The sequence below is a fragment of the Sander vitreus genome, chromosome 11, assembly GCF_031162955.1.
Source record: "Sander vitreus isolate 19-12246 chromosome 11, sanVit1, whole genome shotgun sequence".
NCBI classification, from domain to species: Eukaryota; Metazoa; Chordata; class Actinopteri; order Perciformes; family Percidae; genus Sander; species Sander vitreus.
In genome coordinates this window covers 18,155,762-18,169,665 of record NC_135865.1, presented here as the reverse complement: position 1 = coordinate 18,169,665, position 13,904 = coordinate 18,155,762, and the positions used below count along the sequence as shown (strand labels likewise).

Genomic DNA, 13,904 nt, shown 5'->3' with positions numbered 1-13,904 from the left:
ACAGTTTGGGTTAGTCGAACAGTGCTTGAATAGTACACAGAGTATTCAGGATCCACTGAGTTGACAAAATAGTAGAACAGACTACAGCCTCATGACTACTTGTCCACATGTGGGTGGAAGTAGCAGTGATCACAAGGCCAGTCCCAAGAAAATATCCTTGTCCTTGCGAGTCTTGTGGATAGTAACGTGATGTGACACGTACAATAGTGTGGTGATAAAAAAAAAAAAACATCCATTTCACACTCTTTTAAAGGTTAGTTTTTTTCATATATGTATGTCTTAATACAATACTCACCCATATGTGCATTGAGTTACTGGACACTACAATCATTTATTTCAATAACCATTTGCAAAGCCCATTTTTTTCTCCATTTTAAATATTTTGTTTAATCAGCTGTCACTTGAGAGTCACTCAACTTTTTGAAAGTGCAATACCAAATGACTGGAGTACCCCTTTAAGCTCAACTACCATTGTTTACAAAAAGAATCTAAGCTCTAATGGGCTGTTCAACCTTTTCTGGTCTTCAGTTCTCCCTTTCTTCGTAGCTTTCTTACCTTAATATTGTCTTTTACAGTAGTATACCGTATTTTCCGGACTATAAGTCGCATCAGTCAAAAAATGCGTCATGAAGAGGAAAAAATATATATATACTGGACGCACTGGACTATAAATCGCATTTATTTAGAAATGTATTTTACAAAATCCAAGAACAGACATTTAATCTGGAAAGGCAAGTTATTAAACTACACAATAGCACACAGAACAAGGGGCTGAATACGGTAGGTGTCCGGTATGTTAACGTAACGTAACTGCACTGTTGACGAGCCTCTCCCAGCAGCACGTTGTTCAAGCACCCATCTGTGGACTCCTTCCTCCAGCTCTGGCCATCTGGATTTCAGCGCGCGACAAGTTTTCGGCTACGTATTTTACTACCTACAGTCGCCTGCAGTTTCTTTTCTTTCTCAGTTGTCTTTAGGAGCACAATATAGTTGTATATACAGTATATACAGTACTAGAGCTGACATCTTTCCTGAGAACCTCTACAGAGGACACACAGTCTGTATATGGTATAATAATGGCTGATACCAAACATGTATGCAAGATACTGTCAGTGTTGTGTAGTATCAGTAGTGTAGTGTGTACAACAGAACATATGTTATTTGCCAAGCCCCCAACTGATTTTATTTATAACAGCACTTAACTTAAACCTCTTCCTTTATCAAGTCGGTGTCAGTATGCACAATGCTCCGCTTTTTTTTTTCTTCGTGTCATTGGATTACGGCAAAATACGGATCTTTTTTCTTAACGTGTCTTAGCATTTTATGGTGTGTTTGTGCTTCGTTTGGAGAGGCATCTCAGCAGACTGTAGGTCGAACACTGATTGTTCACTGTTACATTTTAGTTGAATTATTCCGCCACCGTCTGTCTATTACGTTCCAAGACAGCCGTGCTGCGGTAGGCGATTGATTATTACTCAGTGTGCTTTTCTGAATGGTCTCAATGTTTTATTGTTTTATTTCATGTGAATACTAGTTTACTAGAGGAGTAACTTAGTATTTGAAGTAATGCAGTAATGCAGGAAGTGTGCATTTAGTTTCCATGCTTATTCTGTTTCCACAACAATGTTAGTGAGTAAATCTACTGTCTTTTACAGTAGTATACCGTATTTTCCGGACTATAAGTCGCATCAGTCAAAAAATGCGTCATAAAGAGGAAAAAAGTATATATACTGGACGCACTGGACTATAAATCGCATTTATTTAGAAATTTATTTCACAAAATCCAAGAACAGACATTTAATCTGGAAAGGCAAGTTATTAAACTACACAATAGCACACAGAACAAGGGGCTGAATACGGTAGGTGTCCGGTATGTTAACGTAACGTAACTGCACTGTTGATGAGCCTCTCCCAGCAGCACGTTGTTCAAGCACCCATCTGTGGACTCCTTCCTCCAGCTCTGGCCATCTGGATTTCAGCGCGCGACAAGTTTTCGGCTACGTATTTTACTACCTGCAGTCGCCTGCAGTTTCTTTTCTTTCTCAGTTGTCTTTAGGAGCACAATATAGTTGTCACAAGCCTAGAGCGGCTCTCGCGGCAGTAGACGTTACATTATATATATTTTGATATATAAGTCGCACCTGACTATAAGTCGCAGGACCAGCCAAAGTATGAAAAAAAAGTGTGACTTATAGTCCGGAAAATACGGTACTCTTTACTGTTTGATATTTCATGTTTGAATTGTATTCCAAATGTTTACTGATTATATCCTAAATCAGTAGGCTTACTGTATAATCAAAAGCTTAACTATGGGTCTTATGATGTCATATGACATATTGCCACCCACATCATTGCCAGTTGCACCACTGCAATTTATTTAAAAGGGCGTTACACACTGATATTTCTTGCGAGGGTGTCACGATTGAAGACTTGAAGAGGAAGCTTTTCCAGTGCTCAATTCCTGTATTTATCAACTAAACCAACACCAAAACATACTCAAACCAAAATACAGAAACAATATTAAACTGAGGCAAAAATAACATCAAACAAACAAAACGGAAACCTCCCAGAAAACTGCCAACCCTTTTTTCTTCTCCTGATGCCCTTTTAACTCAGCCCCACCACCTGCACAGGTGATTATAGGGTGAGCTAACCTGAGCAAGCAACATAACACTTAAGTCTCTCAAAACATCATTACACAATTGGATAGATCCGTTACTGCTGACATTACTATTTATACATATATGTGCACCCACTACAATAGGCACCCCAAATATTATAAAAATGTCATTTACTACAGAACTATCTTACCAATTGTTCTTTACTTTAGGATTGCCCAGCCCCTCCCTACAGAAATGACCTAATGAGGCAAACCTGCATCCACTCTCCCTGATTAAGCTGGTGAGCAGCTAGGCTACCCCCCACATCACAAGCAGAAGCATAGCAAAACACTATGAACCCATAAAACCTGCCGAACAGGCCTATGTCAAATAATAACAAACTAAAACAATAAACTACAACATTACAGTGAAATTAAGAATTAAGCAGACACCAAACAGTATTAATTTTGGGAACAGGGCCTAGTGAAAAGGGAGAAAGGCAGCCTTTTCACAGTGGAATATGGTTATTTTTTAGGCCATAATCTTGAGCATCTGTGACAGTATAACCATCAACTTTATGGAACATGGAGCAGTTGTTTTATTCCTGTATGGCACACAGCTGCTCTGTTTCATGGACCCATGCAGTATCTTTTTTAAAGGATATATGTAAATAGGCTAGCTGCGAACACATTTACCGTAACAACTTTACATGGTGATAATATCAGGTGTTAACCTTGTTCTGCTGCCACCTTCATCACATACAGTACGCTTATAGAGAAATCAGTTTAAAAATTGCATGTAAAAAATATAGTAAAAGGACTGAAGTAATTCAAAGTGAAATTTAGAGAATAATTGGATGGAAAAAAGGATGGAAAAAAACAGGTTTTACAATTTTTATATAAAATGTATTTTTTATATTTCAGAAAAGATGGTTGTTTCTATAAAATGAGCTGTTTCACACATGTGCCTACTTCTAGTACTCCCTTTCCCTTTTCTTCTCTCTCTCTTTGGACTGCGCTTCATGTCCGTGAACCCTGGGTTTGTTATGGTGAGGCTGATTATAGCCACGTCGTCGACCTTATAGGCAGTTTTCATAAATATCTTCTTCTTCCTCCTTATCCCTGAAAGAGAGACATTTTGTTCATACTCGAGCAGCAGCCTATAATGCCATTAGCCGTACGTCTTTATGAGCAAAGAATCACATGTTGGATTTAACTTACTCGGCACGTTTGCAGACTCTTTGCAGAATGATGAAAGCTAATGCAAAGGTCAGGCAACACACACAAGGAACAACAGCTGCCACAGCAATCACTAGCTTGTCCATATTCCCAGCTTCCTCAAGCTCTGGAGGGAATAAAACCGTATTAAACTCACTATAGGTCTAATATGCAGTTACATTAAGCTCAACTTCATTTAAAAACAGTAATGATATCTGTCTGTGTGTGAGATCATTTTCTCAAAAAGGTTGAAGTGGTGCTTTCACACCCTGTGGCCTCTCAAAATGTCCTAAGCACTTACATTGTGTGCCATGATGTAGTTATACTCTACAATATCCAAGCTCTTTGTTCCAACAACAGAATATATGAGGAAAAACACTGACAGTTTAGTAAAGGGAGTAATACATCTCACTGAAATGACTGTACACTCTGATGCACAGTAGGCTAACATGGAAACAATGTCAGTGTAGCCAGCCATACTGTACCTGTGTGGTTCTTTTGACTGTTTCACCTGTATTCACTTTGTGTGTGTGTGTGTGTGTGTGTGTGTGTGTGTGTGTGTGTGTGTGTGTGTGTGTGTCATGCAGGTACCATATAGCAACAGTAGCAGAATTGTTGGCTCTGTTATCCTTATTAACCCCACATTCACTCTGTTCCTTTTTTTTTCATCCGTCATTTTGCTTTTGACACAGGGATTACTTATGTTTCATCTAAATCTTACAAGGACGTAATATTAGGACAGATTAGTTACCTGTTATTATCAGCTCCCACCTCTGATTTTCAATTCCATTGTACGTGTTGATTTCACAGGTGTAGTTTGCTGTATGAGACTTCTGGACTCTCTCTATGACCAGAGCGAACATTTGGCTCTCTGACATAGACATACTTAGGCTCAGGTTGAGAGCTATTGAATAGTTGTGTAAGGGTGTCTTTGGCTTGTAAGTGAACAGGATACACTTGTCCATTTTCCATGACAGCTGAACCAACGAGCTGTTTGACTGTTTGACTGTTTGACTGCAGGGCAGGGTCACTTTGGTGCCAACCACCTGTGAGATGGTGTTTCCTTCTGAGAGGGAAACATCAATTTTAGATGATAAGTTTCATTTTCACTTCAACCATGTTGTCATGTCACACGTTATGCTACAGTACAAGCAATGTTTCTTCATTTTCTTGCTGAGAGTTAGATAAGAAGATCGATGCCACTCCCATATTATGTCTGTTAAATATGAAACTGCTACCAGTTTATGCTAAGATTAGCATAAAGACTGAAAACGGGGGGGCTACTAGCCTGGCTCTGTCTATAGATAGCCACATACAAGCACTTCTTAAGATCACAAATTTACACCTTATATCTTGAGAGGGATATCGACCTTCTCATCTTGGCAAGAAAGTGAATTACCATGTTTCCCAAAATGTCAAACTGTTCCTGAAGCTCATATTCGTTGTCAGAGTAAATTGAATTTACCTGCTGGTGAGAAAATCCAGAACATGCAACATATCAGAGAAAAGGTCCTGTTGATGCCCAAATATTTACAAAAATCCTCCATCCCACCTTGAAACAAAGACAATTTCATTGTAAACAACATGTTTATGTGGGTATTTGGTCAACTCAGAAAGTTTAAATATGGTTTAGGTAATTGGTATTTTGCCAGAATATTTTAGTTGTTATTCACAATTAATTAATTAATTGGAAATCCCCTTTTCAAGAGTTTCTCGGCCAAAATATGCAGCAATAACAATAAGTCACAGACGCAATAACACAAACTATGTCACAAGATCAGAATCAAACTAATGCGAGTGCATACGAATCATAAAAGAATCGGATCCTTTCAAAGCCCACATACATTCTGATAAATATAGTAACCACACTTACCAGTATTGAGTATCTGCATCTGCAGTTTTGTCTCTTTCTGAAATCTTCAACTCTAGCTTTAATGTTACTAAGACAACAAAAAGGAGTAAATTATATATAAGAATATTTTAATCTCATTTTACTTATTTCTGCGTCAGACATGAATGTGAAGTTAAACCTGTCTAGACCTCACACACACACACACACACACACACCAGAAATGGTTTCCATACAGGAAGTAAATGTCACTACTTTAGTGGTCTCTAGCCATATGAGTAATGTAAACTGTGTGTGTGTCTGAGGATGCAGAACATGTTGTGAACCTTTACTCAGACTTTGTTGAAGACTATTTTGAAGAAATGTAGCTGTGCTGTACTGTTCTACCCATATTACCTCCTGAGTGTGAGAGGCTTTAGATCATATTGCTCGTTTTCATTTTCTTTTTCATGTTTTATAAAATCCACAAAGTCCACTGACAAATATTTTTAAGTATACCTTATTTTCCGGACTATAAGTCGCACTCTTTTTCATACTTTGGCTGGTCCTGCGACTTATAGTCAGGTGCGACTTATATATCAAAATATATATAATTTAACATTTTTTTAAATGTTATTTCATGCTGAAAACATTACCGTCTACAGCCGTGAGAGGCGCTCTAGGCTTGTGACAACTATATGCTGCTCCTAAAGACAACTGAGAAAGAAAAGAAACTGCAGGCGACTGCAGGTAGTAAAATACGCAGCCGAAAACGGTAATCGAGCAGCAGAACGAAAGTTTGGAGTGAGTGAGAAACTTGTGAAGGACTGGCGAAAAGGTTAGTCTTACTGCAATGAAGAAAACAAAGAAAGCTAGTCGCGCGCTGAAATCCAGATGGCCAGAGCTGGAGGAAGGAGTCCACAGATGGGTGCTTGAACAACGTGCTGCTGGGAGAGGCTCGTCAACAGTGCAGTTACGTTACGTTAACATACCGGACACCTACCGTATTCAGCCCCTTGTTCTGTGTGCTATTGTGTAGTTTAATAACTTGCCTTTCCAGATTAAATGTTTGTTCTTGGTCTTGGATTTTGTGAAATAAATTTATAAATAAATGCGACTTATAGTCCAGTGCGACTTATGTTTTTTTTTCCTCTTAATGACGCATTTTTTGACTGATGCGATTTATAGTCCGGAAAATACAGTAATCCTGAGATTGTATGTAAAATGGACCTTGCATATTCATTTTGGCAGACGCTGTACACCTTGACAATCAAAACTGAGCCGTTTGCATTTGAATTTGAGATATGTCAGCTCAGCTCGTATGAAATGAAAATGAAACAGAAATGGCAGTTTGCATTTTATTTTGAGAATGGCAGCATTCTCTCAAGCTTGTTTTGTGAAGTCACCCATCAGCAGTAGGGTAGGACGTAGCCTCTGTAATGCACCAATGAGAGACCACTCTTCCACTGTTGGACTTTCTGACCAAGGTTGTCTGGAATTTGTGCTGGTTTATCCTAAAGAGAAATTTCTGTACTTTTCAATCTGGACCTATTTCCCTATGTTTTTGTGACTCTTTTTTGAAATTGGTCCAGTATTGAGGGAGAACCCTGTAAAGTAATCGCATGGGGCAATTGCAACTGGAATGTGGATGCACTTTGCAGCAAAAGATTGTAACAAAATGTGGCGGCAGGAGAGCTGACAAAACCCAACACCGACAACGCCACCCTGGGAATTTCGCCCAGAGAATTTGTTTGAATCACTACGTGTAATGCTATCAGTATAATTTTTAAAGACACACAGGTCAGTTTACAAAAGCGCCAAAGACAAGCTTCAATTTTCACAAAAAGTAAATTTTTTATTTCAATAAGAATAATCAAAGTTAAGAACAATCAATTTAAAAACACATTCACACCAAAAAGGGGGAGAAATGATAATAATTAGGGCTGAGGCTTATCAGTGGAGGGGGAGAAGGGAATGAGGACGTTAAGGATCCCAGGGAAAGTCACCCGTGAACACGCAAACAAAAACAGTGAACACAGCAAATGAAAACGGGGAGACACACAGCACGCAGGAAAGAGATACCACCACCCGGACACCAACACCACCACCTTCAGCTCTCAGCAACTAAAAATGGGGGAAGAAATGGGAAACACACACACACACACAATTAAAGGGGGTTCACTCCCCAACAATAGAGTCAAAATCAATATTGAAAATGAAAAGAAGCAAACTGAAAGAAACTTAAAACAGGATATCAATTCAAAACAACGAAAGACACTTATCAAATCAAAACAATAACAATAATACTAATTATTAGCATAATTAGAACAAAACAATTAGAACAGAACAAAAGAAACTCAAAATCTACTAATGGAAAAGTAAACTCAGTAGTGGAAAGAAAAGAAAACCAACAAACGTAACTTTTAACTAAATTGAAAACAAAATAACAAAAAAGGGAAATAAACAACTTGATCTTCTCTGTTAATGTAGGGGGCTAACCCTTCTGCTACATTCACACACTTAAAAAGAACCCAGGCCCACACATCAGTGGCCGGACAGCAAGCCTCCACGGCTGCGGCAGCAAATGTTCGGATTGTGCACCTTGAAGGCAGACCGCAGTACAAATAGTAGAGTCTGTATTCAATCAGAGTGTAGGCAAAACAAACAGCTGGTGGTTGAGATGCTCGGCGGCTAACAAGAATCTCCGGCAGCTTCAGTCCAATCCTTAGTGTTTACACAAAACAACAATTAACACCCAATAAACCTAAAAGGTAACTCCTACCACATTTGGCCCACATACCGTTCAAGCAGAATTTGAGTCGATCCGGAGGGAGGAAGCTCCAAGAATGCAACGTGCACAGACAGTTATCAGTGCTACTCGCAAGAAAGGCATTGGGAGGACTACTGGCTGTTTTTATACAGGGGCTCCGCCGTTATGATTGGCCAGAAGTGCGCCGGTAGTTATGTAAAAACATTACCTTTTTTGGAGGTATTTACGCTTCTGAGCTGAAAATGTCCCCGGATTTTGTCTCAGAAATCTGGTCACCTTATATAGTTTTGCCTCTGCTCTGTCTGCAGCTCTCCACTCTTGGAACAGCAGTTTTCTTTAGGAAAATGTGCTTTGGTAAAGGATTTCTTCACCTCTTTGACTGGAAGTAACATTAGTCATCCCGGTCAAAATGGACACTGCAGACCTGATTGTCTGCAAGGCACAGCATATGGACCGGAGTGTTAGGATCCATTTGTAGCTGTATAGCTAGCACAACTAGCCACAACTTTAGCCCAAAAGGTAATGCCTATGAAACCAGCGGGAAGTGTAGCTTCACATTTTGTTGGCACAATTCAAAAATGCCCAATTGAAAATTGTTTAGAAAACACTAAGCTATGCGTTCTATACTTAAAAACAACTATCTCTCTCCAGCACTCCTTTCTCCATCTCTCGAACTCACGATCCACATATGGAAGAATAATAATAACAAGTGTTATGGAAAAACTCAGGAACAGCTCGACTCTGGATAAGACTTTGATGACTTACACAGAAGCATTTAGGCAAGGCAAGGCAGCTTTATTTGTATAGCACATTTCCGCAACAAGGCAATTCAAAGTGCTTTACATGAAAACAGATTAAAAAAAAAAAAATGTAATGAACTCTCGATCTAGGAGTCTTGGGATTAAGCAGTACAGTTTAACCACAATGCAGTGTCAAGTACTGCCATCCTAACTCTGAGGCACTCTGCATTCAAGGTTGGGTTATGCAAAGATATTGGTGGTGCCATGACAAATGCAAAACACAGATGCTCACCTAAATCTTGTTTTGCCCCTAGCCTGTTTTCCAGTGACCTTCATAGGAGACGGTCCCGGAACACAATATAACCTTATCAAGCAGCTGCCTAGACTCTCTCTATCTCTTTAGAGTCACACATAAATTCATACTTGAAAACAAGACAGGTTTAGGAATAAGTGTATGGCCAAATAGATCTTCTCGTCCCATGACCAGTGACCCAGGATTGACCTGATGTTACCTACATTTTTCCCTTGTCTGATCTTACCACAACATGGTGTTTCTCAAAATTCCACCCCAAACGGTTCCACACCGCTGTCTTCTAGCAAGTCACCCCCTGAGATTTCAACAAAAGATTTCACCATCTTCCATGTAGTCCGATCCTTATATTAACAATATATTATTATATTATACAATATAATTCCCCTTTAAGCAGTCAGACAGAACACAAACATAGCTGGGATGTTTTCATCAGCCACATCACAACATGCACGAGCAGACACAACCAATTCCATAACAACACATAATTAATGGGGTGATTTCTTAATGTGCATTTACTCAACTTAGTGGGCCTGCTAGCATTCCTTAGTTTCTGCAACCCCTTTAAAGTCAGGCTTGTGGCTTGTTGCAGAAACACGGAGCATCTCTTCCATATGAATCACAAATGGCTGGTTGAGTCTTAATGCATGAGTCTTAATGCAGTCTATTTGACACTAATGCAGTCATTCTACGGTGGCCCTGAAGTGCATATCACAACAGCAAATAGAAAAACGCAACAGCAAATCATAAAACACAACTGCAAATAGGAAAACACAACGGCAAATAGGAATACACGACAGCAAATAGGAAAACACAACAGCAAATATAAAAACACTTCAACAAATCATAAAACACAACAGCAAATAGGAAAACACGACAGCAAATAGGAAAACACAACAGCAAATATGAAAACACAACAGCATATATGAAAACACGACAGCAAACATGAAAACACGACAACAAATCATAAAACACAACAGCAAATAGGAAAACACTACGGCAAATAGGAAAACACGACAGAAAATAGGAAAACGCGACAGCAAATATGAAAACACGACAGCAAATAGGAAAACACGACGGCAAATAGGAAAACACGACGGCAAATAGGAAAACACGACAGAAAATAGGAAAACGCGACAGAAAATATGAAAACACGACAGCAAATATGAAAACACGACGGCAAATAGGAAAACACGATGGCAAATAGGAAAACACGACGGCAAATAGGAAAACACGACAGAAAATAGGAAAACACGACAGCAAATATGAAAACACGACAGCATTAACTTCTACCGGAAAAGGTAGGGCCTATCTAGCAGAGGATGGACCCTCCTGATTGGACAGACGGACTGTCTGTCTTTTAACAGGAAGGAGAGGTGAAAAACACGGAAAAGCGCCTACTTTTAACAGAGAGACATTCCGTCTGTCCAATCAGGAGGCTCCGTCCTCTGCTAGATAGGCCCTACCTTTTCCGGTAGAAGTTTTGTACCGTTTTGTTTTCCTATTTGCTGTCATGTTTTCATATTTGCTGTCGTGTTTTCATATTTGCCGTTGTGTTTTCATATTTGCTGTCGTGTTTTCATATTTGCCGTCGTGTTTTCATATTTGCTGTCGTGTTTTCCTATTTGCCGTCGTGTTTTCCTATTTGCTGTTGTGTTTTCATATTTGCTGTCGTGTTTTCATATTTGCTGTTCTGAACGGCTTGTTTATTGCTAAGGCCACATGGTCAAAATGAAATGTTTAATAATAATGTATAACAATAACTTATTTCACTAGTAAATTGCTGTTAAACGACAAAAACAACCACCAGATGGTAAAGGACATTTACAATAACTTCAAATGCACCATGAGGCTGTAGTTTACCAGTTTCATTGAACGCACCGTCTGTGTTGCGTTCTCTGAAGACGTGTGTGTGTGTGTGTGTGTGTGTGTGTGTGTGTGTGTGTGTGTGTATATATATATACATACATATATATATATATATACATACATATATATATATACATACATATATATACATACATATATACATATATATATATATATATGTATATATATATATGTGATATATATATATGTATATATATGTAGTATATATATATATGTGTGTATATATATATATATATATATATATATATATATATATATATATATATACACACACACACACGTCTTCGGAGAAACAACGAATATATATATATATATTAGGGCTGTCAAAATTAAGCGTTAATTAACGCGTTATTTTATTTATTATTCAATTTCGATTAATTAATCTGAGAAAAAATTACGTGTTAAAAAAATTAACGCAGATTAATCCATTCCATATTGACGTTTGCATACAGACAAAAATCTGGTGCCACTGATAGGTCTGCGCTTCTCTCTGCTGCTCTGAAACAGACGATACAGGAAACAAACACCGCTGCACGTGACGCTAGTTAACACTATACTCGACAGCAGCTAACGTTAGCCTACCGCTAGCTAGTAGCTGGTTTAAACACGGTTAAAATGCTGACATCTAATGCTAAACGGTGTAAAGTTTGACTGTGTTTTACTGTAGAGGATTCAGGAACCGGTATGTAACAATCTGCAGCTGCCGTTGGAGAAACAACACAGACGGTGCGTTCAATGAAACTGGTAAACTATAGCCTCGTGGTTATAGTTATTGTAAATGTCCTTTTCCTATCTGGTTGTTGTTTTTGTGTTCAACAGCAATTTACTAGTGAAATAAGTTATTGTTATACATTATTATTAAATCATTTAATTTTGACCATATGGCCTTAGCAATTTTTTTTTTACTTTCTTAAAAAGTATCGGTTCAGGCACCGTTAATTATATACATAATTGACTGTGCCTGAACCGATACTTTTTAAGAAAGTAAAAAAAAAAAAAAAAAGGGTACTAAACAACAGTTGGTGACATCAAAGAACAGCTTGTTTATTGCTGTTCTTACATACATACATACATACATACATACATACATACATACACACATACATACACACACACACACACACACACACACACACACACACATTATAAGTAGAAGGGTCTCAAGGAATCAGAGGAAATCTCCATATGACCAGATGTAAAATAATACCAAACTGATCAACCAAATCTCACTCAAATAAATATAAGCTCAGTTCTTACTTTGTCCTTGTGGTCGCACTTTTTAATCCTGTTCAAACCGGTTTAAACCAGCCTTTGCTAGAAGAGAGAAAGACTGGTCCAGAAATCAAAATACCTTTTACAATACTGCCCCTTAGTGGTGATTTAATCATACTCCACCCAACCTTTCATCAGTCCTCAATAATCAATTATAATACTATTTGAATAACCCCCATTTTCTTTTTATCTTATCCTTTTGTAAAACAAGTAAACCCCTGTGCACTTAATGTTTTAAAGACTCAGTCCTTATGGAGCATGCATTATGACTGTAATAAGTCCAAAGTGGAGTTTGCATTGTCTCCCTGTTCTGACATTATTTTCCTTCCACAGTCCAAAGACGTGTTGATAGGTCAAATGTAAATGTATTGTCCTTAGATGTGAATTTGATATGTTGTCTGTCATTTTGTAATTTTCGTCTAAGACTAAATATCAGTGTTGTGAGGGTTGTCTCAATTTCTAAAACTAAAGATGTTAATAGTAACATCTTAGGAAAACTAAAATCTACTTGAGTAGAAGTCAGTGGTGTAAGGTAACTAAGTACATTTACTCAAGTACTGTACTTAAGGACAATTTTGAGGTATTTGAGCATTTCCATTTTTTTATTTCATACTACAAAATTTTAGTAAGTATATGTATTTTCCACTCCACTCTACATCTATCTGACGGCTTTAGTTGCTTGTTACTTTGCGGATTCAGATTAATGAAAATTAATTAATCAACTAATAAATGATGATGCATTGTTATAAGACAAGATAAGACTTTATTTATCCTTGGGAGGAAATTCACTCAGAAGTATAAAAAAAATAGTTAAAATTAGCCCTCCCTTTAGCTGCAACAATAGTGATGTGTCCACATTAATACATTACTAATTATGATCCTGTAATATAATGCAGATTATTCTAAATGGGCAATTTCTGCTTAATGAGTACTTTTATTTTTGGTTCTTGAAGTACATTTTGATGCTAATACTTTGTAATTTTACATAAGTAAAATGTTTGATTCTTCCATGTAACAGAGTATTTATACACTGCAGTATTGCTTCTTTCAACAAAAAACGGTGAAGTCCCTCTGCATGAAAAGAGTCCGATCAGGACAAGGAAATGCCAGCAAACACTACAAAATTTGGGACTTTCATGGAATCTTTTGCCATCTGAAGTTTCATTTTAGTTAGCTTAGTTTTTTTTTTTTTTTTTGCGTGCGTGCGTGCGTGTGTGCGTGCATGTGTGCGTGCACTTAGCATAGAAACCCTGACACTGACACTTCTTGACCACGTG

General features: G+C 38.0%; 1 protein-coding gene across 3 annotated transcripts; it reads right to left on the bottom strand.

Moving 5' to 3' along the window:
• Positions 1-1,740: 1,740 nt before the first annotated feature.
• Positions 1,741-12,652, bottom strand: LOC144525335 (uncharacterized). Of its 3 annotated transcripts, none has more exons than XM_078262057.1 (5): positions 12,613-12,652; positions 5,283-5,369; positions 4,569-4,883; positions 3,821-3,944; positions 1,741-3,721 (listed from the first exon to the last, which is right to left on the bottom strand). In XM_078262057.1, the coding sequence occupies exons 2-5, from the start codon at positions 5,362-5,364 to the stop codon at positions 3,679-3,681; spliced, it is 564 nt and encodes a 187-aa protein (XP_078118183.1). In that variant the 5' UTR covers positions 5,365-5,369; positions 12,613-12,652; the 3' UTR covers positions 1,741-3,678. The 3 variants fall into 3 exon arrangements, with proteins under 3 accessions (XP_078118183.1, XP_078118182.1, XP_078118181.1); XM_078262056.1 differs by lacking the exon at positions 12,613-12,652 and adding an exon at positions 8,446-9,159; XM_078262055.1 differs by lacking the exon at positions 12,613-12,652 and adding an exon at positions 5,691-5,906.
• Between the last annotated feature and the right edge of the window lie 1,252 nt (positions 12,653-13,904).

Coding starts and splice junctions, on each gene's coding strand:
- LOC144525335 (XM_078262055.1), bottom strand. Junction 4,884..5,282: donor CTGGATTTTCTCACCAGCAG/GTAAATTCAATT, acceptor TTTCCCTCTCAG/AAGGAAACACCATCTCACAG. Junction 3,722..3,820: donor AGAGTCTGCAAACGTGCCGA/GTAAGTTAAATC, acceptor TCTCTCTTTCAG/GGATAAGGAGGAAGAAGAAG.